At 48.1% G+C, this 27,678-nt stretch overlaps 1 protein-coding gene across 3 annotated transcripts in view; it reads left to right on the forward strand.

The window, feature by feature from the left end:
* OTUD7B (OTU deubiquitinase 7B) overlaps nucleotides 1-27,678 on the forward strand; it is a 53,887-nt gene that overhangs the window by 9,697 nt on the left and 16,512 nt on the right. For 2 of the 3 annotated variants that reach the window (XM_079957969.1, XM_079957968.1), the window contains exons 2-4: nucleotides 22,915-23,065; nucleotides 23,976-24,146; nucleotides 26,100-26,345. In XM_079957969.1, the coding sequence (XP_079814095.1) occupies nucleotides 22,981-23,065; nucleotides 23,976-24,146; nucleotides 26,100-26,345 (502 nt within the window). In that variant the 5' untranslated portion in view covers nucleotides 22,915-22,980. Of the gene's footprint in view, nucleotides 1-3,380; nucleotides 4,571-22,914; nucleotides 23,066-23,975; nucleotides 24,147-26,099; nucleotides 26,346-27,678 lie in introns of those variants that run through there. The other variant, XM_079957967.1, reaches the window with a different exon arrangement.

The following is a 27,678-nucleotide window of genomic DNA, read 5'->3' on the forward strand; positions in this document are numbered from 1 at the left end:
ACGGACTTTGATTCTGATGGATGTGACTAACCTGGAGTGATGCAATCTCAGGGCTTGGCTGGCGAGATTTCTGTGCCTTCGGCAGGTAAGTGCCTGCCACAGCCAAGCCCTGTTCCTCCGCGAGGGACGTCCCTGTGCGAAACAAAGCCTGTGACCTTAGCTCCAGAGAACCAGCAGCTCCTCTGCTGCATATCAGGGCTAGATTGTCCCAAGAGGGTAGGGCCCGAACTGATGGACTTATCGAGAAAGGAGATTCCAGCTGAACATTAGGAGGCACTTCTGGACGGTAAGAGCTGTTCGACAGAAGGTGGTGGACGACTCCCGTGTGTGACACATGTGTTCTGCCACTGAGTCACAGCCCTTTCTGTTTAAATGAGCCCTTCATACAAAACCATGAGAACTAGAAGCGCTATTTCTAGGGAACCAGAGGAAGCTTCCTTTATACTGAGCCACACCTTTGGGCCATCTAGCTTCGTATTTCCTACTATGCTGAGAGGCAATGGTTTTGCGGCATTTCTGATCGCGGGGGCGTCCCCAATTCTACTTGGAGGTGCCTTCAGGAACTGAGCTCTGGTTCCTTCTGCATGCCAAGCAATTGCCCTGTCGCTGAGCTACCGCCCTTTCTCTTGGCTCCATTGGGTAGGCTCTGCACAGCGTCCCTTTACGGAACCTGACTTTTTCTATCAGGGTACCTGCTTTGTGGAATGTCCTTCCTGCTAGGGTCTGCAAGACCTAATTGCAGGTGGTCTTCCATCCCTGAGTAAAAAATGTGGGGTTATTTACTTATTTATTGTTTGTTAGATCTGGTAGTCCCTTGTTACTGAAGGGTCTCCATATTTATAAACATAAATATATTTTATTGATGTTATTGCGCCCGCCCTGTGGAACGCCCTTCCAGCAGATGTCAAAGCGATAAACAACTACCTGACATTCAGAAGACATCTTAAGGCAGCCCTGTTCAGGGAAGTTTTTAACGTGTGATTTTACTGTATTTTTGGTTTCTATGGAAGCCGCCCAGAGTGGCTGGGGAGGCCCAGCCAGATGGGCGGGGTATAAATAATAAATTATAATATTATTATTATTATCTCCTCCAGCAAGCTCAAGGTGGCAAAATTCTCCTCCCCACCCCATTTTATCCTCACAGTAACCCTATGGGGTAGGTTAGGTTGAGAGTGAGCAGCATTCAAAATCAGCCCAGGTGCATTTTGTGACTGGCGCAGGCCCAGTTGTGGCCACATGGCGATCTCTGGATCCAGGTTGGCAACTGGGAAAAGCAAAATGTCACAGAAGGATCTGAAATATTTTCTTTGAAGCTTGAGTTAGTTTTATTCTGGATTGTTTTATTTGATTTTTTTTAATGTGTTGTAAATTGCTTTGAGATTTGTTCTTTAAAATATAAAGCGGTATAGAAACAAGAATAATAATACCATCAGGGGGAACGGTGCCTAGACATTCCATTGTGGTGACTGCAACTTAGGTTTAAGGTGCCGTTTGGTGATTAGATTATATATCTGAGTTGCTACGCCTGGAGTGAATGACTGGCCAAAGGTCACTCTGTGAGTTTCATGGCAGAGTGGGGATCGGAACCCAGGTCTCTCACTCTTCTCTTTCAGGTTCTCCTAGTCCAACACTCCTACTATACCACATTGGCTCTCCAGATAAGCACATTATAACATTGGAACATTGATCCAAAAGCACATGCAATTCATAAAAAAAAATACAAAACAACTTTCTGTCCCCCTCATATAGCAACTACAGGAAGCTTTGGCTGTTACCGAGATTGAAAAGCGTCCTTCCTGGATGTGCTTTAAATGACTCTGGCACTTGTAGTTAGGAAGGTTTGCCAGGTATTTTATCAGGGATTTTACTGATGTTTGATTTGGTTTGTGTTTTAATTCACTTGATGGACCGTTCAGTCGCCAAGAGGATGGCTTATAAGCGCCAATATGTCTGCGGTTGTGCTGCTGAGGTATACCTGTGTGTGGTAGTTGAATATTGTTCAGTGGCTCGGGGAGCCTGCCCCATCAGTCTTTTCCAGGCCAGGTCGAGCGTCCGTCAATGCATTTTTACTGATGAGTAAGATTGGTAATTGCAAGGAACTTAATACAGCAATGCAGTTAAAACAATATACCACATTAAAGCAAGCCCAGGGGAAAGAGTGATGGAGGTTTAAAAGAGCAGTTGAAGTTACTGCCACTGCCCACCAGTGGAATCTCTGCCTTTTTCTGTTTAATAATAAATATATGTACTGTATATATGTTGTGCAATTTTCCAGGGCTGGTATCAGCCTGCAGCATCCTTGGGGACAGAGCCAGGGCTTCGGTGCTTTGGCAAAGTGTTGGCAGGCAGGTAGACTTCCAGCTTCTCTTCTACCATGTGGGCCTGCGACGTAAGAAGTGCCTGCTGGATCAGGCCAAAGACCCACCGAGTCCAGCATCCTCTTCTCATAGTGGCCAACCAGATGCCTCTTCCAAGAAACCAGCAAGCAGGGTCTGAGCACAAGAGCGTTTTCCCCTCCTGCGGTTTACAGCACCTGGTGTTTAGTAGCCATCTCCTCCGTGAATTTGCCTAACCCTGTTTTAAAGCCATCCTACTTGGTGGCTATCACTGCCTCCTGATGGAAGGAGTTCCATAGTTTAACTGTGTCTCTGTGGGAGTCTATTGTATTTAATTATGGGGTATCAGAGTTTTTATGGGGTATCAGAGAACAGCAAAGGCAAACTTAGACAGCATATTAAAAAGCAGAGACACCACCTTGCTGACAAAGGTCCGTATAGTTGAAGCTATGGTTTTCCCAGTAGTGATGGATGGAAGTGAGAGCTGGACCATGAAGAAGGCTGATCGCCAAAGAATGGATGCTTTTGAATTCTGGTGCTGGAGGAGACTCTTGAGAGTCCCATGGACTGCAAGAAGATAAAAACGATTCATTCTGAAGGAAATCAGCCCTGAGTGCTCACTGGAAGGACAGATCCTGAAGCTGAGGCTCCAAGACTTTGGCCACCTCATGAGAAGAGAAGGCTCCCTGGAAAAGACCCTGATGTTGGGAAAGATGGAGGGCACAAGGAGAAGGGGACGGCAGAGGACGAGATGGTTGGAGAATGTTCTCGAAGCTACCAGCATGAGTTTGACCAAACTGCGGGAGGCAGTGGAAGACAGGAGTGCCTGGTGTGCTCTGGTCCAGGGGGTCATGAAGAGTCGGACACGACTAAACGACTAAACATCAACAACAATCAGGATTTTTAGGGGGCTAACCAGGCTGGGATAGCTGGGATAGCAGGCTTGTTGGTTTCTGAATGTCTGGTGTTGATTTTCAATTTCGTTGTTATGTATGGGACAATGACAATAAAGATGATCGTATTGTGTTGCAATCGGGTCTTATACCAGCTGGAGCAGCTTCACCCCATTATTGGTTGTATGGCTTCAAAAATGACTTCAACCTTGCAATAAAAGCATAAAGTGGATTCAGGAGGCCCGATGGTCAGAGTCGCTAAAGGAGCCATATCGGTCAGGTGATCAGTAGAGGTGATTTTGCAAGCCATAGCACATGGCCTTTCATGATGCAGATCCAATCATCCTTCACGATCCAGTGATGGTCGCCAAGGAGGAGAAGAACCGTAGAATCCTAGAGTTGGAAGGTACCCCAAAGGTCATCTAGTCCAAGCCATGACGATACAGGAATCTCAGCTAACGAATCCCCAAAAGGATTTAAATCTCTGTTTAAAAAGCTTCCAGAAAGGAGAGTCTGCTACCTTTCCAGGTAGTTTGTTCCACCGTCAAAAGAACTCAGAAACTTTGCCAGCTGAATCCGTTGGTTTGGGTCCTAACCTTCAAGGGTGCAAAGAAGAGGGGCTATGAACAGAGAAGACTTTCGGTAACTCAAAGAGGGGTGTGTGTAAAAGAGTTTGCATGGAGCAGATTAAATTCATTCCGTGAAGAACCTCCATGCAGAGGTGAGCAAATAAGCATGAATGAACTGGTGTTTACAAATGGCTGAAACACGTGGCTGTCTGTCTGTTGAATGTGTTGTTTGGAACATACGGTACTTCCTTGAATGTCGTCATCCTCTCTCTCTCTCTCCCCCCCCCTTTTCGAAGCAAAACTCTTGTAATCTCTCCACGCTGCCTTCCATGTGATTCTGGCGCTGAGGGAGGAAGCCCCATTGAACCCAACAGACCTTCCTCTTGCCGCAACAGGCTATATAGGGTTGAGCTGCCAAGCTTCTGTCCTCCTGGCAACACCTGAGCTGTTTTTTTTTTTTTTAAAAAAAAAAACCTCTAAGACTTCCATGCCAGGATGTTGGTAGCTGCCTTCAGTTTGGCGTTCTGTCTCACCGTATTCGCATTTCAAGCTCCTGCTGTATTTGGTTTCCGTGAGCCTCGAGCCGCAATATTAATTTTCTGGTAGTAGGAAGATGAGAACGTACGAAGCTGCTTTCCCACCGGGTTGGATCGTCGGCCTGTCTAACTCCACATTTTCTGAGGTGGCTCTCCAAGGTTTGGGGCAGGGTGCCGCCCCCACTACTACCTGGCGATGTCCGTGGGGATTGAGCCTGCGACCCATTTCGTTGAAGGTAGGTCCTCTGCCCCTAAGTTTACAGCTTTCACTGGGGTTACTTGAGACCTTGAGTCCCTGACAGGGACCAGAATGTCCAGGAACACGCCTTAAGATCTCGGTTCTCGTGGTTCTGAGTAAAAAAGCTGATTGAAAGGAGCGTAGAGAGTTTCTTTCTGCTGACTCGGACCCATGGGTATGTCTAGCTCAGTGTTGCCTACACGAGCAGGCAGCTGCTCTCCAGGATTTCAAGCAGGTGTCCAAGCCAGCAGGGACTGAATGTGGGTGCCACCTCCTCATGCGAAGCAGATGGTCTGCCACTGAATGAATGAAGCCGGATTCTACTCCTCGTGAATTAAAGGCTGATTTTGTAGGGACATTGTAAGCTGAGCTGCGGACCTTCCCTAAGAAGAGACTGTCTCTGGTGACTTGGAGAAATGAGACCCAGCTCCTCCAATCCCCTTTTCTTTTGCTATGCTGTGGAAGGTGGGGGTTGCCACAAACCTGGAGAGAATGAGCCCGGAATACCACCCGCTCCTTTCTCCCTGAAAGCAGCTACAGCTATAGGTATCTTCCAGATGCCATCTAGATCTTCCTAGACTGCATCTTCCCTTGCCATCCCTGAGGATTGATTGATTGTATTAATATTCCACCTTTTTGTCCATGGAGCTCAAGGCAGCTTTCATGGTTCTCCCCCCTCCCTCATTTAATCTCCACAACAACCCTGCGAGGTAGGTTAGGCTGAGAAAAGACAGTGGCTGGCCCTAGGTCATGCCCAGTGGGCTTCATGGCAGAGCGGGGATTTAAAACCCTAGTCTCCCAGGTCCTAGTCCGGCACTCAAACCACTACACCACCCCTGGATCCTTGGCCACGCTAGTTCCTGGGGCTGCTGGGAGTCCAGAACATATGCAAGGCCCCGCATCAGCTACCTGAGTCCTAGTTCTCCCTTCTCGGCAATGTTAGAAACTCAGATATATAAGGTAGGCGCCAAATGGCTCCTTAAATCAGGGTTGCAGTCGCCAAAACGGAATGCCTAGTTGCCATTTTGGGCCAGACGGCTCGGAAGTCGTATTTTTTCAGTGCGGCTTTTTGGTTTCCTGAAATTCATTCTAACTTAAGGTTACCAGATTTTTTTTTCAGTGAATCCGGGGACACTTTTCAACTTCAGTAGGAATGATAGTATTTTGTCAGGGGACTGGTTTGTAAATCCGGGGACTGTCCCCGGGAAACGGGGACGTCTGGTAGCCTTATTCTAACTGTGCAGGTAAAAGATAATGTATAGAATTCTACAGGATGTGTTGCTCATGTGTGAATACAGTCCAGATCCAACGGTCCCCAGGTATGCACCTCCAGATGGTGGAGACGCCAGGTGCTATCCTGGTCATTGGGCATCTTCACTTGGTCACAAGTGGCCGGTAAAGGTAAAGGGACCCCTGACCATTAGGTCCAGTCGTGGCCGACTCTGGGGTTGCGGCGCTCATCTCGCTTTATTGTCCGAGGGAGCCGGCGTACAGCTTCCGGGTCATGTGGCCAGCATGACTAAGCCGCTTCTGGCGTACCAGAGCAGCGCATGGAAATGCCGTTTACCTTCCCACCAGAGTGGTACCTATTTATCTACTTGCACTTTGATGTGCCTTTGAACTGCTAGGTTGGCAGGAGCAGGGACCAAGCAACAGGAGCTCACCCTGTCACGGGGATTCGAACCGCCGACCTTCTGATCGGCAAGTCCTAGGCTCTGTGGTTTAACCCACAGCGCCACCCACTTCCCAAGTGGCTAGTAGCCCAGTGCAAAATGCGCCTGGTGAATTGTGAGTGCTGCTTCTTGATCAGTGAGCTTGATCAGCAGAATTCCCCCCCCCCCCATCCGCTGTGATCTGGCAGGGAGTTTTTGGGGGAAATTCTGTGCATGTGATTGTAAAGGAGAGAGCGGAGACTCGTAGTCCTCCTGAGCTGGAGAAATGGTTGCCTTATGGGAGCGGCCTCCTCTGTGCTCAGGAATGTGGGGAAGGGTGCGTCAGGCGACCTCCTTCCCCATGCCAAGAAGATGCTGAGAAGAGGGTGAAGCAAACTGAGGCAGGGAAAACATGCAGCTTTGCAGCTAAGCCCACAAGATGTTGTTGGTCCTCCCGAAGTCTCATAAACAGGGGTGGGGGCAGCGAACTTTCCCAGCACTTTGTTTTCCTACAGGAAAGCGTCCACAAAAGCAACAGTGAATCTGTGCTAATGTCTATTGCAAATAAATATGCAGGTTGGCAATTTCAAAAGGTTCTTAGCTTTGCTTCCTAAATATGTTTCCTAAGAACGAAAACACTGCAGAGGTTTGCGTGGGAAGTCACGAAACAATGTGACTATTTGAAGTCCGTTCGTAATAATTTGGAAATTCAATAAAATTACATTGTATATATAAAAACAATTAGATGTGTTACCTCAATACTGAGCTGGGTTCAGGGTCTTTGTACAGTAGTACCTTGGTTCTCAAACGCCTTGGTACTCAAACAACTTGGAACCTAAACACTGCAAACCCGGAAGTAAGTGTTCCGGTTCGCGAACTTTTTTTGGATGCTTGAACGTGCTTCATTTTGACTGTTATGCTTCCGATTTGAGTGCCACACTTCTGTTTTGAGTGTTACACTGAGGTCTGTCTATTTTTGGTATTTTGCTTTTTTGTTTTTGCGGCTCTTTTTTCGTTTTTGTTACTGTGTGGAACCCAGTCCAGTTACTGATTGATTGATTGATTGATTGATTGTGTGACTGAAGTACATTGTTTATTGCTTTCATTTTATGGAGCAATGGTCTCGTTAGATAGTAAAATTCATGTTAAATTGCTCTTTTAGGGGTTGTTTTTAAAAGTCTGGAACGGTTTAATCCATTTTACATTACTTTCTTTGGGAAAGCGCGCCTTGGTTTGGGAACGCTTTGGTTTTGGAACGGACTTCCGGAACGGATTAAGTTTGAGAACCAAGGTACCACTGTATTAATTTCCAAACCTTTACCAGCTAAGGTCCAGGGGTGGCCTGAGCCCTTCTATCCCAGCTTGACCTCTGAGATCAGGGACAGCCAACTCCTAAGAGACTGCGATCTACTCACAGAATAAAAAACTAGCCGTGATCTACCCCTTTTTTTTTGGGGGGGGGTTTCAGGTCAAAGTTGTTGAGGCTTTTTTAGGGAGAAAGTGGGAAAGTCGCTCATTGCTAAGGAAAGGGAGCCAGCGATCGACCGCGATCTGTGAAAACCTCCTGAGGATCTACTAGTAGATCGCGGTCGACCTGTTGGACATCCCTGCCTGAGATCATCAGCAGGAGCATTCGGTCATTCCCTCAGTTGGCGAGGCTTGCTTGACAGCAGCGAGAAACTGAGCCTTCGGTGTCTTTGGCCCTGTCCTGTGGAACGCTCTGCCACTAGACATTCGGCAGATGCCTTCTGCGTCAACATTTTAAACTCCTGCTGAAAGCTTTTCTGCCAGGCTTGTGCAGGCAGTTAAGAGCATGTCCTTCCACAATGGCAAATTGATGTTTTAAGACATCCCATAATAGGCAACTGTGGGACACAGGGTGCTAAACTTTGGCTTGATCCAGAAAAGATACTTTTTGTAAGACCTCCCTCACCCCGCAGAGGTGAGTCTGGCACCTTCATCATATGGAGAAGGTTGACTGCTGAAGACAGACGCACCTCTTTGCCCTGGCTTTTGACATTTGAGGTGCGCAGTTTTAAGTCCCACCTTATTTCTGTGATTGTAAACTACTTTAAGCTGTTTTCAATCTTTTAATGGTTGTAAGCTGCCCTGGACCTTGGGGCAAAGGGTGGGAAATTATTATTATTATTATTTTTTAAAAAGAAATTATTATTGTTATCATTATTACTATTACTATTTTATTTTATGCCTGCAAGTTCTTTCCCCTTTTTGGGTTTACCGTCAATAATGCCACCTTGAATTTCTATTTTGCAATTGTAAGATGACCAACTTCTCCCTTCTTCCTTTTTGTGATACATAGTTTGGGCTATTTTGGACACGCACACAAGCCCCGACTCTTGGGTATATGCGTCACTTGTTCTAAGTCTGACACAGATAATAAGTGTCATTGAGTAGTGATTTGGAGGTGGGGGAGGGCCATGGAGGGGGGAAAATACACTCTGCTCTTGCCTCCTCCGCCCTGTATGGTGTCATGAAACGTGACTTATGAATTGTAGCAACAGGCAGATTTATATGGAATTGTATCAGTGTAACTGCTTTTTTTTTATTTTGGTGCTGAGTTTAAGGCAACTGGAATTCTGCATATATGCCTCTTTGCACCCTGGAAAATCTTACTTGATGGAAAGAAATCCTTGTGCTTTAAAAATCTCTTTGCATGTGTGTGAAACCTGCAGGATTGCTGATGAGAAACTGCATGTATTTCTTTATTGCAGTGGATGACCACAGCATCTCTTTCTAGCTTGCCCCTACAAGGAATGCTAGTGGTGGAGGCCAGAGGTCCCTAAACTTTTTCAGGGCCACCCACACCCTAAAAAGCATTTTTCTGAGTAGCAATTTGCATGACCCACGATGGAAGATAACAACACAACAAAATTCAAAACAGTAACGCTTAATTGCGCGTTTATTCAAAATCCAATTAAAACATTTAATTTAATTACTGTACTTTTCCTTGTATAAGACTAGGGTTTTTTAACTTAAAAATTATGTGAAAAACTGTGGGTCGTCTTATACATGGGGCAATCTCCCCACTATTTTCCTAAATTGGAGTCCCTAAAAATGGGGCATCTTATACACGAAAAAATACGGTAATTCAGCAAAAATGGATAAATGGTTCCAGTGATGCCTGCTTTTCAAAGTCTGATAATAATAATAAAGAATATCAACAACAATAATTTGCACCTCCAGTGCCTCGCTGCTGCCCCCATGCCTCTTAGGATCCCACCCCACCAAAAAAGTGTAGTGGCATAAGTTGTAATGTTAGTTCTTCAGTAAATGGTTTAATCAGAACTGGAATGGGTGTGGTGCAGACAGAAGCCCCCCTCTGCAGCATTCGTAAAGTGAATGTGGGCATTTGACGCAGCAGGTCTCCTTATACAGAGTCAGACCCTCCCATCTGTCAGGCCCATTATCATCAATGCTGACAGGTGGGGCGTTCGTAGCCCCCTCTGGAGGCCCCAGGGACTGAACTTTCTGCCTGCAAAGCGGACCCCCTGCCAATGAGCCCCAGCCCTTCCCTTTAAGGACACAGGAAGTTGCCTTACACTGAGTCAGATCACCACTCTTATCTACCTCGGTATGGCCAACACTGACTGGCAGCAGCTCTCCTGGTTTTCGAGCAGGGGCACAACTCTCAGCCCTGCCTGGAGCTGCTTGGGAACTGAACCCAGGACCCTCTTCGAGCAAAGCACATGCTCTGCCACTGAAATATAGCTGCTCCCTTTTTTAAAAAACGAACTAAGATTCTAGTCCTCATGGTTCTGAAGAAAGGGCCGGTTTAAACAGGAACAGAGGTCCCTGCCTTATTCCATGTCACACCCTTGATCCATTTAGCTCAGTATTTTCTGCGCTGATTGGCTCTCCAGATTTTCGGTCGGGGAACAGTCTCAGCCCCACCTGCAGCCGCCGCGCATTGAACTTGGGACCTCCTGTATTCAAAGCACATGCTAAGCTGCTGAACTTTCCGCCCTTCCCCTGCAGAAGGTTAACAATCATCTACGTGTAATCCTAGAAATATTTTTTCCAGCCTCGGCTGCATTAAGTCATACTTGGTTGGCCCTGCCTCATGCCTGAGGAATGACTCGTCACTGCTGCCTCAGTGTCCCTGTCTCTTAAAAAAGAGAAATGGACGCAGGACACCCTCGCTGATTCCTCGTTAATCCAGGAGACTTGGTGTAATTAGCCCTGATGAGGTATTTGACAAAACACGATGGCCCCGTGAGCTAGGGATTCAGCTTCTCCCGCCCTCGCCATATGACAAAGCACCTTGAAGACCTGACTAAATTGAGCTATTTATAAGCAGGGTGTCTGCAACCTGTGAATTGGAGCGCCTGTGAGTTCCTAAGCCTGAACACAGGAGGGCCATGCTGCATGCAACCTTGGAGCAGTATTTGCTTCGGTGATGTGCCACGGGTGCTGGCGGAAGGGGCTGTTTGGGAGAGTGAAAACCCTGTAGCTATTAAGCCAGAGCAGGTGACCTCTCCCCTTTTGCATCCTGGCATTGTACAGCCCCAGCGGACCGCACCGCGTGACACCTCTGACTTGCTACAGCCGAGGACCTTCTGGAGGTTCTCCTGCTGCGAGAAGCCAAGTTACAGGGAACCAGGCAGAGGGCCTTCTCAGTGGTGGCACCTGCCCTGTGGAACGCCCTCCCACCAGATGTCAAAGAAAAACAACTACCAGACTTTTAGAAGACATCTGAAGGCAGCCCTCTTTAGGGAAGCTTTTAATGTTTAACAGACTACTGTATTTTAATATTCTGTTGGAAGCCGCCCAGAGTGGCTGGGAAAACCCAGAAAACCCAGAATTGTAGAGTTGCAAGGGACCCCGAGGGTCATCTAGTCCAGGGGTCGGCAAACTTTTGCAGCAGGGGGCTGGTCCACTGTCCCTCAGACCTTGTGGGGAGCTGGACTATATTTTGAAGGAAAAAAATAATGAACGATTTTCGCCCGCCCGCAAAGAGGCCTGAAGATGCTTCGCTTTACCTGTCTCAGTTGTCCCAATAGCTGCAGTTGGGCTTCTCCAGCCAGGCAGGCGCTGTGGCGGGGTAGGAGGCTGTGTTAGCCAGCGAAAACAGAAGCAGCAGCCCCAGCGGAGGATCCGTGGGTAGAGGTAGGGGAACCGGGGCGTCGCCAGAGCTTTTACCCACTACCTGCTGCTGCTTCCTGAGAGGCACCGCAGAGAAGAAGACAGAGCCGCCCGCTAACCTGCAAGCAGTGGCTGCAGCCACCGCAATGACTCGCCTGAACACCATGGGAGGAATAAAGGAGGGAAGAAGGCAGCAACGAAGAAAGCGTGTGAGGAAGCGGCACGGAGAAGGAAGGAAGGGTTGGCAGATGGAGGGAGAGGGAGGAGGAGCAGGAGGAAAACGCAGCAGCAGCCGGTGTTGTGCGCCCCCTTCAGATCGCCGCCCTGCTGAGGCGGGTAAGCCAACTCCCGCCATCGACGGGGCCCGGCGTGGGACAGGATTGCTCCGTCTCTGAGGAGAAAAGCGCCGCCATGTGAGGGAGAGGGAAAGAACGCGTGCTGGCGATCCACATGGCAATTCCCGGCCAGTCCACGGGCCGAATCTAGAAGGCAGTTGGGCCTGATCTGGCCCACGGACCTTAGGTTGCCGACCCATGATCTAGTCCAACCCCCTGCAGTGCAGAAATGGTAGCTAAAGAATCCCTGGTTTGTTTGGCTCTACAGTGGTACCTCAGGTTAGAGACGCTTCAGGTTATAGACTCCGCTATCCCAGAAATAGTACCTCGGGTTAAGAACTTTGCTTCAGGATGAGAACAGAAATCGTGCGGCGGCAGCGGGAGGTCCCATTAGCTAAAGTGGTACCTAAGGTTAAGAACAGTTTCAGGTCAAGAACGGACCTCCAGAACAAATTAAGTTCTTAACCTGAGGTACCACTGTAATTTGAACAGAGGAGAGGAGGGGAAATGTGGGGTGTAATAATGAAGACTTGGTGGAGGCAGTTCTACCTGGCTGTCATTTTCAGGTCCAAAAGGAAGCTAAAACTACAACCTTGAATCGAATCTCATTTCTGCCATAAACTGGTCAGGTCAACCTTGGCAGGCTACACAGTCTCTTGGTCTCGGTCTTGGCATTGAGCCCTGGGGATGATAATTCTGGCCTACCTGTCAAGGATGATGCTAAGGAATGTAAGGAAGCTACAGGAGGTACTTTGAAAGCATTGTATAATTTCTAATTTTTGAAATTACCGTAGTGCAAGGTTCAAGGTCCTTGTATTAATTTGCAAGGCCCGAACAATTTAGGTCCAGCTTGGTGACTTCCTGGACCCTCGTTCCCCGAGTCGGTGAGGCACATTTGGCAACAACAAGAATCCGAGCCTTTGGCACTATTGGCCCAATCCTGTGGAACGCTCTGCCACTAGATATTTAGCAGTCGCCTTCTGTGCCAACTTCTCAATGCCTGCAGAAAACTTTCTAATTCTCCCAGATCTTCGTAGGCGATTAAGAGCACATCTCTCCATAACAGTTAACTGATGTCTGATTGTGTCTTGTCAGCCCAAGATGACGCTGTGGTTTTTCGAGGAAGTAGTCAAGCACATGTCAAGGAAAATATTATTGGTGCCTGTTTGCACTTTTTCTCCCTGCCTTTGATCATCCTTAATAAAGCGGATTTGTTGGGTCCTTTTCTCAGAGGCCAGGCTCAACCCTTCCATTGATTTGAGGCCAGTCTTCCAGAAGGCTGGCTTCCTGAATTCTCTCTCCTGTTCTCCCCCCCCCCTCCGGTGTCGTCGGAGGCTACCTATTTTGACTTGAACTTGAGTTTCCTATGGTATGTGCCGCAGTGCTCATTTTCGAAAGCCTCCAGTGTCGTCTGGAGCAGATTAATTCGAAAGGTTGAAGTCCTTGGGCCGCCATATGGTTGAGTTTAAAATAATGGATTTGGAGGAGATAGGCTGAAGGTTCATCGTGTGTACAGATGGGAATTGTGTGTGAGCGAGGGAGAAACTTCAGAATGTGGCTTTTGGAGGAAGCAGCTGAAGTATTGCTGAGGATTTCATTTTTTTAAAGAGACGATTGCGAGCCCTTGTGGCTATTGAGAGGAAATTGTGGGTGGAGAGACCCAGGATTATATGTCTTCTGGTTACAGGATTGGTTTATCCACCCACCCCTTAAAGGACGCTGCAGCCACAGCTTGGTGTGTACTCCTAAGATGCAGCAACAGGGAGGGCCACAGTTTGATTCTATACTCTTGAGAAGAGAGAGCAGAACAGGTTTCCTGTAGGATGCTTGGATGAACTGGCGAGGAAACAGGGGCAAGAGTTTGGCACTGATGCTCAGAGGAAGAAGACTTCCCAACCCAACTTCAGTCAGGGTTGAATTTGAATTGTGAGACCACCCTCTCGGCTCCCGGTGACTTCAGCTTTCTGTGTGTTTTCTGCATTTATTTCCCAAATTCTTTCCTCTAAGCAGCTCAAGGAGGCATACATAGTTCTCCCCACCCCCAATTATAGCCTCACAACTACCCTGTAAGGTAGGCCAGGCCATGAGTGAGCTCCATGGCTGAGTGGAGATTCGAACCTGACCTCCCAGACCCTAGTCCAGCACTCTAACCCAGGCATAGGCAAACTCTGGCCCTCCAGATGTTTGGGATTATAATTCCCATCACTCCTAGCTAATAGGACCAGTGGTCAGGGATGGTGGGAATTGTAGTCCCAAACATCTGGAGGGCCGGAGTTTGCCTATGCCTGCTCTAACCACTATGCCACACTGGCTCTATGTGTGTGGATGCAGAGAGGGGGGAGGGAATTGACACATGCTTTTCAAGGTCTGACGTAATATCAAGGTGCGCCAGCTTTCAAACGCATCTGCTAGGTATTAAATAGGCTCACTACATGCCATTTGCTCGATCGGCTGACTCGGATCATGTCCCCTTGCTCGGATATGATTGATCCGGTTGTTCCCCGTGCTGTAGGCTTTTCCGTCTACTCGTTGGGTCTCTGGAGGAGTCCCTCTTTCACACAGAGACTCCTTTCTGAAGAGGCGGCATGCTCAGAAGTTCTGTGCAGAAGTGCTCAGAACACAGACTCAGCCAGAAACACAGAGCAGGAAGCGCCTTCTGAAGCAGAATTGCTCAAAGCCCAGGCAGGCTTGTGTAGCGAGATCCGGTCCATCAGACAGTTTGGGACCCAAGCCATATAGTATATACTTATAGCAAGAATTCCCAAAGTGTGTGGCGCTACTCTCTTTGGTGTTTGTGTGTGATTCTCTAGGAAGCTCATCCATTTTCAACAGTTAGTTAAATATTTTTCATTGGATATTGAATAAATGTGCAATTGATCATTACTACTTTGAATTTTATTGTGTTACTAACTTCCTTGGTGGGTCGTATTCTGAATAATGCTTTTCACAGGTTAGTGGGCATTGGGGGCGAGTTTATGGAACCAAGGGAGCAGTGTTAGAAACTCAGATATATAAGCCAGGGGCCAAATGGCTCCTTAAACCAGGGTTACAGTCGCCAAAACGGAAGGCCTAGTTCCCATTTGGGGGCCAGATGGCTTGAAAGTCGTATTTTTCAATGCAACTTTTTGGTTCTTGAAATTCATTGTGATTGTGCAGATAAAATATTGTTGTTGTTTAGTTGTGTCCGACTCTTCGTGACCCCATGGACCAGAGCACGCCAGGCACTCCTTCTCCTTGTGCCCTCCATCTTTCCCAACATCAGGGTCTTTTCCAGGGAGTCTTCTCTTCTCATGAGGTGGCCAAAGTCTTGGAGCCTCAGCTTCAGGATCTGTCCTTCCAGTGAGCACTCAGGGCTGATTTCCTTCAGAATGGAGAGGTTTGATCTTCTTGCAGTCCATGGGACTCTCAAGATAAAATATAGCGGACTGAGTTCTACAGGATGTGTTGCTGATATGCAAAAACAGTCAAGATCCAAGGATCTCTAAGCGTGCGTCTCCAGATGGTGGAGACGTCCGCCGCCATCCTGGCGCCCATCCAGGTACAAAATGCTCTGCAAGGGAGTGATGGCTTGAAAAGGTTTGGGAACCACAGGTGTATATAGCATCTTGCAAAAATACCTACCAGCCTGTTAGCATGGCTCAATAAAAGCCTGCCACTGGTAGCTCACCGCTCGTTCGGACAAGAGACCTGCAGCTAGGACATGGCCGAGCATTGTGCGTGTCCGAGTGGATTTTCTTTGCTTCTGGGCTGCGCTTGCTGGCATCGAGCTTGTGGTTTGCACCCTCCTTGTGCCCTGCTGAGTCACTGGGAGAGCTTTGTTTGCATCCCGCTGATTGTGAGTGACAGGGCTATCTTTACCAACGATGCTGTCATGTTGCCTTGGCCGCTCAAGGCAAGCAGATTCCTCCTGGGGCATAAGCGGGAGAACCTTGGCTGAAACCATTTCGGCCAAGTCATGTTGTGACGTAAGAAGCTGCCTCCTAGTGAGACAGACCCTCAGTCCATCTAGTGCAATATTGCCTACACTGACTGGCAGCCGCAGCTCTCCAGGAATTCAGACAGGGCACATGCAAGACCTTGCTTAGAGATTCTGTCGGGGATTGAAACTGGGGCTTTCTGCATGCAAAGCAGAAGCGTCTTCCCTGAGCTACCCCTAAAAGTAACGTCAAGGTTCTAGTCCTCATGTTTCTGAATAAAGTGCTGAATTAATAGGATTATTTAAAAATTACAGTATTCATTAGCATAGAAAGGTTCCATATTCGAAGTCAGACCATTGAGGTCCAGCTGGCTCAGTATCGTCATGCCTCGGTTGTAAATATTAAGATTATACCAGCGAGAATGAGTCTTTCTGTAAAATAATAATAAAAAAGATTTAAACCAAGTCTTACTGACTAGTGATTTAAATCGTGATTTAAATAGATTTGATTTAAATCAAATCCACCCTGACTTAACGTTGAAAGTGAAGTTCAAATTATTGGATTGCTCAGTTGGTTAGAGCGTGGTGTTGATAACGCCAAGGTTGGGACTGCTGTGTATTCCTGTGTTGCAGGGGGTTGGACCAGGAGATCCAACCCAATGATTCTGTGATCTTACTGGGTATGATTCCCTCTGGAAAAGAGGTATAATGGAGAAAATGACACATCATTTGGGATTTTGATAAAGGCTAGAACCTCCAGACATTTTGTTGACAAAATTGCTCTGACTTGGACGCTGCAGTTGATACAGGTCCGGTGGGTGTAACTTTGGCCTCTTGCTTGTCCTGTGTTAATGGATGCTTTCCAATTTGTGCCGCCCGAGGATGTGGGCAGGATCCTTGGGAAATGTGAGAGCCGCCACATGTGCGCTTGATCCTTTCCCTTACTGGCTCATCCAAAGGGCGAGTGAAGGCCAAAAAATATAATCCAGAAACAATGGAAATGTTCAAATGATTCTTTATGTAGACAAAGATTAAATGTAAGGTATTGGTTGTGTTTAGAATAGATTTATGAAAGATTTAGAAAACTTATTGATTAGAATATTTGTGTGAGATGGTATGGGGAAAATACGGAATAACAGATACAATCTTGCTTAAAATGTATTTAGGAAGTGCAGTGTAAGCGATGGAAGTCGGTCAATGAATTTTATTATTGAGATATTTGTAGAATAAATTTGGAAGAAATTCTTCCAATTTTTCTTCTTCTTTTTCTCTTTCTTTTTTCTTTTCTTGCTTTTTTCTCTTTTGTTCTTTTTTATATGTGTGCTTATCTGAAATACAGTATGTATGTATATATGTATTTGCAATATTTTGCTTATATTTTGTAATAATTATGTTAAATAAATTATAAATTATGTTAAAAAAAGCAAAAAACAAAGGGCGAGCGGAGGGCTGGCAGAGGGGGCGAAGGTGCCTCCTTAGAATAAGAAAGCATTCCAGGGCACCTAAAGGAGGCAGTTAAAAAACTTCTGTTGAAAAAGCCCTTCCTGAATCTCACTGTATTGGATAGTTATCAGCCAGTTTCCAACATCCCTTTTGAGGGAAGGAATTAAAGTGTGTGGTGGCATCTCAGCTCCAGTGCTTTCTGGAGGAGAAAGATTCTCGAGACCCATGTCCATCCGGCTTCAGGCCTGGCTGTGGGACAGAAATGGCTTTGGTCACCTTGGTGGGTGACTTATGTTGGGAACTGGACAGGAGGAAGGTGTCTCTGTTCTGCTGGACCTCTTGGCGGATTTCGATACCATCAACCATGGTAACCTTCTGGGCCGCCTGGCTGGGATGGGACTGTTTTACAGTGGCTCCGTTCCTTCTTGCCGAGGTGAACCCAGAAGGCTCATAATTATTTGTATGGATTAAGCAGAGTTTATATAGTTTTAATTCTAGCAGTGTTTACTTGTATTTTAATGGTCAATTTTTCTATATTCTTGTTTTTATCTGTAAGCCTCCTTGAGTCCCATCAGGGAAAATGGTGGAGTACAATTAAATGCAATAATAATAATAATAATAATAATAATAATAATAATAATAATGGATTTGGCATTTTTTTATTACAAATAAAGCAAAGCTATCATTTTCAAGATGGCCTTTGTCATGACATGAACTTGGCAAATCTGGAACTAGACTTCATAATCCGAGAACACTGGTATTCTTTTCTTTGTTATTTTTTTTCCCAAGTAAATTTTTATTACCGTATTTTTTGCTCTATAAGATTCACTTTTTCCCTTCTAAAAAGTAAGGGGAAATGTGTGTGCGTCTTATGGAGCGAATGCAGGCTGCACAGCTATCCCAGAAGCCAGAACAGCAAGAGGGATTGCTGCTTTCACTGCGCAGCGATCTCTCTTGCTGTTCTGGCTTCTGAGATTCAGATTTTTTTTCTCTTGTTTTCCTCCTCCACAAACTAGGTGTGTCTTGTGGTCTGGTGCGTCTTATAGAGCGAAAAATACGGTATTTATTTTAAATATTCTTTTCCCAACAATTCTTATTATCACAATATATTCCCTTTGACTCTGCTGAGTCTTGACTTCCCTCCCTCCCTACAGTATATTTATCACATTCTTATCACGTATATTATTCTTATATCTCTACTATTTTACATTGAAGGTATTATTCCAGTCTTGCTAGTGTCTTTAAGTTTTTACAGTTCTCCTTTAAGTATTCAATTAATTTACTCCAATTGTTCTTGTATCTCTGGTCCTCTTGGTCCCGGATCCGCCCTGTCAATTTGGCAAGTTCCGCAAATTCTGTCATCTTCATCTCCTGGATGGTTGGTATACCTTGTGTTTTCCATTTTTGGGCCGGTAGGGTTCTTGCGGCGGCTGTGGCATACATAAACAGATTCTGATCTTTTGTTTTAATCTCCCCTTTTATTTGTTATTTTAACCCATGTGCAACTGTACTCATTCTACGTGCCCATTTGATAATTTTGTTTTTCGTCTTTTCATTTTCATCTGACATCTCTGTTCTTGGTACGTTATAAAATGAAATTTTAAAAAAGAAGAAAAAGTTTACCAAGAAGGGAAGAGGAGGTCCGTCTTCACCATTTGCCGAAAGCTGTATAAAGAAAGGGCCAGACGCACTCCTCTGGGAAGGGAGTCCCACAATTTAGGGGCCGCCATGTTGTTGTTGAGTCATTTAGTCGTGTCCGACTCTTCATGACTCCATGGACCAGAGCACGCCAGGCACTCCTGTCTTCCACTGCCTCCCGCAGTTTGGTCAAACTCATGCTGGAAGCTTCAAGAACACTGTCCCACCATCTTGTTCTCTGCCGTCCCCTTCTCCTTGGGCCCTCCATCTTTCCCAACATCAGGGTCTTTTCCAGGGAATCTTCTCTTCTCATGAGGCAGCCAAAGTCTTGGAGCCTCAGCTTCAGGATCTGTCCTTCCAGTGAGCACTCAGGGCTGATTTCCTTCAGAATGGAGAGGTTGGATCTTCTTGCAGGCCGCCATAGAGAAGCCTGAATATGAGATTCCTGCAATGCCTGGGGCGGGACTGCATGGCCCTTGTGGTTCCTTCCAGCTCTACAAGTTTACGATTCCATGGCCCGCCTTTCCTGCCTTGCAACCCCCGTCCCCAAAGGCGTTTGCTGGAAATCTCTGAGCGGCGGCAGCTGTGGAAACACTTGGGGAGCTGCCATCTGCAGGCTTCGCAGACCATTTTTGCCACATAATTTATAGTTTTGCTTTTCTGGGAAAACAGAGTGGCGATGCAGCATCCGTCCTCCCTGGGTGTGTCTGGAGCGCTCCCTCTCCCTCTCCCTTGTTTGAATTGGCTTCTCCTGGAGCTGGTTTTCTGCAGAGCCTTCAGATAATCCTGACCGCCTTCTCCACACACGGGGGAAACCAGAGTTCAAGGCTGCCCAGCCTCTGTTTCTGCCAAACAGGCAAACAAACAAACAAACAAACAAACAGACAAGAGTGCTAATTTGCAACTGCTGTTTTGCAGCAGCTGCCTGAAGACCTCTGCTTTTGCGACTGCTGTGGGGAACCTGCGGTTTTCCAGATGTTGCTGGACTCTCCAGCCCCCGCTCTGTCGTCCTTAACTAGCCAGCCAGCATGTTGGCTGGCAGGAGCCTGAAGCCCAACAGTACAGTGGTGCCCCGCCAGATGAACGCCTCGCAAGACGGAAAACCCGCTAGACGAAAGGGTTTTCCGTTTTTCGAGGTGCTTCGCAAAACGAATTTCCCTTGCGAGTTCCTGCGGGTTTTTCCCCCCCTCCCCCCCTTTTCCTAAGCCGCTAAGCCACTTATCAGCTGATCCGCTGATAAGCCGCTTAACAGCTGATCCGCTAAAAGCCGCTAAACTGCTAATAGCGCTAATCCGCTAAGCTGTCAATGGGCTTGCTTCGCAAGACGAAAAAACCGCTATACGAAGAGCCTCACGGAACGGATTAATTTTGTCTTGCGAGGCACCACTGTATTAGGGTGGTGAGGCTGGCTCCAGCCGACCAGAAGGTTGCCGTTACCACCCCACGTTGCTTTTCACCCTTTGCATAAGTGGTACCCAAACTTTTTTGGGAGGGACCACTGTCCTCTTGGTTCCATCAACTTATCCTGTATAAAAAACATTATCCAGAAGAGTGGTATGCATGACCCGCTAAGAAAAAGAATACAGTGGTACCTCAGGTTACATACGCTTCAGGTTACATATGCTTCAGGTTACAGACTCCGCTAACCCAGAAATAGTACCTTGGCTTAAGAACTTTGCTTCAGGATGAGAACAGAAATCGTACTCCGGTGGCGCGGCGGCAGCAGGAGGCCCCATTAGCTAAAGTGGTGCTTCAGGTTAAGAACAGTTTCAGGTTAAGAACAGACCTCCGGAACGAATTTAGTACTTAACCTGAGGTACCACTGTACAGTGGTACCTCAGGTTACAAACACTTTGGGTTACAAACTCCGCTAACCCGTAAGTAGTACTGTACCTTGGATTGAGAACTTTGCCCCAGGATGAGAACAGAAATCGGCGTCAGCAGCACGGCAGCAGCGGGAGGCCCCATTAGCGAAAGTGCACCTCAGGTTAAGAACGGTTTCGGGTTAAGAATGGACCTCCGGAATGAATTAAGTTCGTAACCTGAGGTACCACTGTAACGCGATGAAATTCAGAACTAGAAATTGCATTCAAAATCCAGTTAAAACTATTTAGTTTAATTAGTTCCACAAAACTGATGAAATTGAGCCAGGGATTCTAGCTTTGCCGATAGTTGGGTGGTCATTTATGCTGCCCTGCCGCCCCCTTGATGCTTAATGCTCCCTCTGGGAATCCCACCGCCCCCCAAGGCGAGGTACTTCCCACTTAGGGAGCCCCGGGTCTAAACCCCCTCCCTCTCCCGGATGGGGCATGTGTTGAGACCCAAGACCCCTTTGGTAGCGGGAGAGCCCATTCTGCCTTCACTTTCTGTGGGGGTGGGGTGGGGGGAAGCTCGCGCAGAGGGCGGACGAAAGCCTTGCCAATGGACCTTTGGCTGCATTTGGGGTGGGGGCCTGGCTGCCCGCTGGAGACCCTGCCCTTCATTTTGAGCAGTGTGGCGGCCAAGGATTCATTGTAGCCCATTACAAGAATGAAGATTCCGATGAGGTGTCAGGAAGAGCTTTGTGCGGGGAAGAGCTGTGGGCCAGTGGAAGGGATGACACCTCGGAAGATGGTGGACTCCCCTGCATGGGAGGTTTTTAAACAGTTTGGATGGTCCATCTGTCAGGGATGCTTGGTCTAGTACAGTGTTTCCCAACCTTGGGCCTCCAGCTGTTTTTGAACTACAATTCCCATCATCCCTGACCACTGGTCTTGCTAGCTAGGGATGATGGGAGTTGTAGGCCAAAAAACATCTGGAGGCCCAAGGTTGGGAAACACTGGTCTAGTAGACCCCTGGGGTCCCTTCCAATTCTACGATTCTGTGTCATAGCTGTTGGCTAGGGTTTTGCTAAAGGTGACATCTATATGCTTTCAACAACCCATTTAGTCATTTGTTTCCATCACTGACCTGTTGCGCTTCCTCATTTCATTTGGACACATTTTTATGTTGTGTGGGGCGTCCTTTTCCTTTCCTGAGTGTGTTGCAGGGCCTTGGTCTGAATGACCCTTTGGGTCCCTTCCAGCTCCACAATTCTGTGATTCTGTGAATGCAAAGCATACCGTATTTTTCCCTCTATAACACACAGATTTTTTCTCCTAAAAAGGAAGGGGAAATGTCTGTGCGTGTTATAGAGCGAATGTGTGGTCCCTGGAGCCGAAAAATCAGGCAAAAATCAAATCGCGGCGCTTCACGGAGAAGGGAAAACTGAAAAGAGGAAGTGGATGCTTTCCTGCATTCTGCCTCAGGGTCTTACTGCCCACCCACCTCTGTTTCGTTGCTGTGTTTGCTGAAACGGAACAAAGAGCAGGGAAAGCCCCTCCCCTCCAGGCAAGCAGAGGGGAATTCCTCTCTGTGCTTCTGTGCTGCTGGGGGAGAGGGAGAGAGAGGGGGGAAGGGAGAGAGAGGGGGGAGGGGGAGGGAGAGACAGGGGGAGAGGGAGGGAGAGAGAGAGGGGGAGGGGGAGACAGGGGGAGGGGGAGGGAGTGAGAGGGGGGGAGGAGAGAGAGAGAGAGAGAGAGAGAGAGAGAGAGAGAGAGAGAGAGAGAGAGAGAAATAGCTGGCTTGGGTGGGGGGAAACTTTTGCCTTTCTTTCCCCCCTCCCGTTAAATCCCTCTCCTGCATTCTTAGCCAGCTGCTTCTCTGCACACCCCTCTCATGTCCCTTATTTGTTTTTCCTTTGCTCCCCACTTAAAATGTGGTTACAAAGCATAGGTCCACATGGATCCTCAGGATCTTTGCATTGGGTCACCCCAAATTCACCACCAGATCACATAGCATGTCCATGGCTACAGCCTGCCCCCCCAAAATCACGCACCCACTGTTGCCTGGGGCTGCAATGGTGCCAAAACGTGGTTAAAAAGCATGGATCCACAGGGATACTCAGGATCTTTGCATTGGGTCACCCCAAATTCACCATCAGATCACATGTCTGTGGCCACAGCATGAAGCCCAAAAATGATACATCCACTGTTTCATTCAGAATGTTTTTTCCCTTGTTTTCCTCCTCTAAAAACGATGTGCATGTTATGGTCAGGTGCGTGTTATAGAGCGAAAAATACGGTAGTTTCCCTCCATGCGGCTCTGACCTGTTTAGGCACCTTCCGGGTATTTTACCAATGCCTTAAAATGACCAATAAAGAGATTTCTAGTTGCCCACCCAAGTTTTTCAGACAACCTGTAAATCTGGCCCTTCCTTGCCTTTTCCCTCCTCCAGACTGAAGCGGAAGCCCGGATCGATGTCCCACCCGTTCCCACCCACCCGCAAGGAATTCATGATCACATGACCCTGGATATGGACGTCGTCCTATCGGATTTTGTACGCTCAACAGGGGCAGAGCCAGGATTGGCAAGGGATCTTCTTGAAGGTGATGCCTCCCCTCTCTTTCGATTTCTAAAATTCTACTTAGTTTTCAGGACACGTTTTGCAAAGAGACTCGCATCTTAGAAAGAGAGAGCTCTCTGTGTTTGGCCAGCACCATGTGTCGAGGAAGTAAACACAATAGTTCTCATTTCTCTATTGGCACCAGGAAGTGTGTCCTTGTTGTTTTATGTTAAGAAGGACATTTGTGGGGTGGGGCTTTTCTAGATATTAGGGGATACAATTTTGAGTGGGGTGGCAGCGATGAGATATGTTGGGTGCTGCTTCTTGATAGAAGAGGGGGATTTGACAAGCATCGTTGAGGTGATGGGATGGCCACCTTCAGACATCTGAAGGGCCGTCATCGTGGAAGGTGGAGTAAGCTCATTTCCTGCTGCTCCAGAGGGGACGACCCAAACCAATGGATTCAAATTGTAAGAACGGAGATTCCAACTGAACATTAGGAAGGAAGAAATTTCTGAGAGCAGGTGCTCTTTCAATATTTCCCTCTGAAGGCAGCCCTGTTTAGGGAAGCTTTTAATGTTTAACAGACTATTGTATTTTAATATTCTGTTGGAAGCCGCCCAGAGTGGCTGGGGAAACCTACCCAGATGGGCGGGGTATAAATAATAAATTATTATTATTATTATTATTATTATTATTATTATTAGGTGGAGAACTCTCCCTCATTGGAGGTTTTCAACAGAGGTTCGATGGCCATCTGTTGGGGATTCTTGAACGCTGATTCCTACATTGTAGGGGGTTGGGCTAGATGACCTGGGGGGGGGGCATCCTCCGCCTCTGCAGTTCTGTGATTCTAGGATCTGTGACTCAGAGAGGTGAGGGGACCTCTGCTTGGGGTTAGTTTGGTGGCTTTCATTCTCCTAACCCTCTCTCTTCTCTTTCCTCTGGCGCAGGGAAAAACTGGGACCTGAGCGCCGCCCTGAGTGACTTTGAGCAGCTCCGGCAGGTGCACGCCGGGAACCTTCCCCATTCCTTCAATGAAGGCCGGGCCTTCAAGCACGTGGAAAAGGACGTGGCGTGGCCCCCGCGGCCCCCACTCCAGCGCCAGGATGACATTGTGCAAGGTAGGAGGGGGCGGCCTCAATCGTGGGTGTTTGCTGCACAGGGGAGGCGTGGCCCCTGTCTTCTTAAGCCCCTCCTCCTCTGCTCTGATGAAAAGCTGCAGTTCAGTGTGTAGAGAGTGTCAGCATGGTTGCAGAATTCCCAATTCAGTCCTCAGTGACTGCCAGTCAGAGTTGACAGTCCTGAGCTTGATGGACCCAAGAGTCCAGCAGTGACTCCACTTGCGAATAAGCCAGCTGTATGTGGCTTTGCATGGGACGCAGGTGGCGCTGTGGGTTAAAGCCTCAGCGCCTAGGGCTTGCCGATCGAAAGGTCGGCGGTTCGAATCCCTGCGGCGGGGTGCGCTCCCGCTGCTCGGTCCCAGCGCCTGCCAACCTAGCAGTTCGAAAGCACCTCCGGGTGCAAGTAGATAAATAGGGACCGCTTACCAGCGGGAAGGTAAACGGCGTTTCCGTGTGCGGCTCTGGCTCTGTCACGCTGTCACGCTGGCCACGTGACCCGGAAGTGTCTCCGGACAGCGCTGGCCCCTGGCCTCTTAAGTGAGATGGGCGCACAACCCCAGAGTCTGTCAAGACTGGCCCACACGGGCAGGGGTACCTTTACCTTTACCTTTTATGTGGCTTTGCGGTGCTGAAAAAAACTAGAAGTGTGGTTGATCTTGTCTAGCATCCTCTTCCCACAGTGGCCAGCCTGGGGGGGGGGGGGGGAACCTGCAAGCAGGATCTGAGCACAAGAGCCCTCTCTCCTTGCAGTTTCCAGCAACTAGTATTCAGGAACATTGCTGCCTCTGACCGTGGAGGCAAAGCAGAGCCATTGATAGGCTCATCCTCCACCAGTTTGTCCAGTCCTCTTTTAAAGACATCTAAGATGGTGCCCCGGATGCGGGTGGCGCTGTGGGTTAAACCACAGAGCCTAGGACTTGCCGATCAGGAGGTCGGCGGTTTGAATCCCCGTGACGCTCCCGTTGCTCGGTCCCTGCTCCTGCCAACCTAGCAGTTCAAAAGCACCTCAAAATGCAAGTAGATAAATAGGTACCACTCCGGCAGGAAGGTAAACGGCGTTTCCGTGTGCTGCTCTGGTTCGCCAGAAGCTGCTTAGTCATGCTGGCCACATGACCCGGAAGCTGTACGCCGGCTCCCTCAGCCAATAAAGCGAAATGAGTGCCACAACTCCAGAGTCAGCCACGACTGGACCTAATGGTCAGGGATCCCTTTACCTTTAAGATGGTGCCCATCGCTGCCTACTCTGGGAGGAGTCTGGTCCATAGTTTTACCATGCAGTCCTGTCTTTTACCCTTCCTTCGTTAACATAATTTCTGTTGTATGCTCCTGTTTATCCTGGCCTTTGGCGCCTGAGATACGTATGTTTTCAGGACCCAGCCCTATTCCCACGATTCTGATTTGTCTTAAACTCTTTCTAATATTTAATTTTAAATTGCTGTAAATTCTTCCGCCCCCATGGAGGGTGGGAATAAATTCAATACATCATAATACATGCAGGTCCCGCTTTCCAAACCTTTGCTGTATGAAAATCCACTTATGCAAACACAAACCTCGCTATGCACAACACAGATTCAAATATCCAAACGGCCGGAACTGGCCCACTTCCTTCCTTCCTTCCTTCCTTCCTTCCTTCCTTCCTTCCTTGAAGTTGGCTGGTTGGTGGCAGCCATTTTCAGGCATGAACCACGCAGGGAGGGAGAGAGATCAGACAAATCAGTTTTTGCTTCGTTTCTCGTTTTGCTGGTTGGCTGCAGCCATTTTGGGAAGAAACCATGGAGGGGGCAGGGCAGGGCAGAGATCGAGCAAATCCCCAATTAGAAATGGTCCCACAGGGGATAATAGAGACCACCGGCTCTCCATGTGAACACTCAACCTAGCGAATGGTTTCCTGGGAATGTGTTGCATTCAGAAAGCCTGCGTTGATGAAATAATGGCTCCCCTTTCTCTTTTCAGAGAAGCGCCTGTCTCGCGGCATCTCTCATGCCAGCTCCACCATTGTCTCCATGGCTCGCTCTCACGTCTCCAGCAATGGGGGCGGGGGCAGCGGCGGGGGGATCGGCGGCAGTGGGGAGCACCTCCCAGAGATGCCCATCTGCACCTTCCAGCTTCCCGACCTGACTGTCTACAACGAGGAGTTCCGGTGCTTCATCGAGCGCGATCTCATCGAGCAGTCGATGCTGGTGGCGCTGGAGCAGGCGGGTAAGCGCCCGTGATGTCAACACTGCGCCATGGCTGTTTTCTTGGGCGGCGGTTGCTCAGGACGTAAACTTCCCTGGGTGCCCTTTCCCCTCTTAAGACCAGGCTCAGCGCTAGAGCATGGGGAAGGATTGCCCGCCTGGCCTGGCCGCAGAAGCGATGAGGTGATGCCTGTCATTGGAATTCTACTCAATATTGATCCAGAGCAGAACTCCAGCATATAGTTAGCAGAGTAAATACTTCAACACGTTGCAGGATTCCCAATAAATAGACCAGAGGCAATTGGATTTCATACAGCAGAGATTTACTGCTACTGAAGGCAAATAAGCATAATGGTCACAAATCCAATACCGGGTGGCACTGTGGTCTAAACCACGGAGCCTCTTGGGCTTGCTGATCAGAAGGTCGGCAGTTCGAATCCCTGCAACGGAGGGAGCTCCCATTGCTCTGTCCCAGCTCCTGCCAACCTAGCAGTTCGAAAGCACACCAGTGCAAGTAGATAAATAGGTACCACTCTGGTGGGAAGGTAAACGGCATTTCCGTGCACTCTGGCACCTGTCACGGTTCTCCGTTCGCCAGTAGCGATTTAGACATGCTGGCCACATGACCCGGGAATCTGTGGGCAAATGCCGGCTCCCTCGGCCTGAAAGCAAGATGAGCGCCACAACCCCATAGTCGCCTTTGACTGGACTTAACCATCCAGGGGTCCTTCACCTTTACCTTTTATTATTTATTGATTACATGTATATAGCACTTTTTCCTCCCAGTGTGGTGTGGCTGGTTCTCCTCCTGCTCCTCACTTTATCCCCACAACAGTCCTGTGAAGTAGGCTGAGAGGTGGTGACCAGCCCCCAAAATCACACCCCGTGAGCTTCATGGCTGGGTGGGGATTTGATCTCCCATATCCTAGGCTGATACTACACTGGCTCTTAATTCATATATATATTTATATCCTATCATATATCGCAGAATTGCAGCCGGAGAGTCTTATCTGGATTGAAGGGAAGAACAGTCCATTGTTATAAATAAATATATTGTCCCGATCCCTCCTTGCAGATAGCTGCCGCTTTGAATTTGGGGGGTGGGGGGTGGATGTTGGGAAATTGGACCACAAAACCTACTTTGTCACACAGCTCCTGTGGCTCTTGGGTCGCATTTTCCTTTCGTTCGTCCCATTAGCATCCACTGACACCCCTCCTTTCAGGTTTAATTGTAGGTTGTTGTCGTTTTAAGAGGTATATCAGGAAAAACCAATCTTCAGCCAAGCCAGGCCCTGACCAGCCTGGAGACGCGTTCAGGCGGCTCCCTCGTTCCTTCTCCCCCTGGGACCTTTGAG

Source organism: Podarcis cretensis (assembly GCF_951804945.1).
Source record: "Podarcis cretensis genome assembly, chromosome: 16".
Lineage (NCBI taxonomy): Eukaryota > Metazoa > Chordata > Lepidosauria > Squamata > Lacertidae > Podarcis > Podarcis cretensis.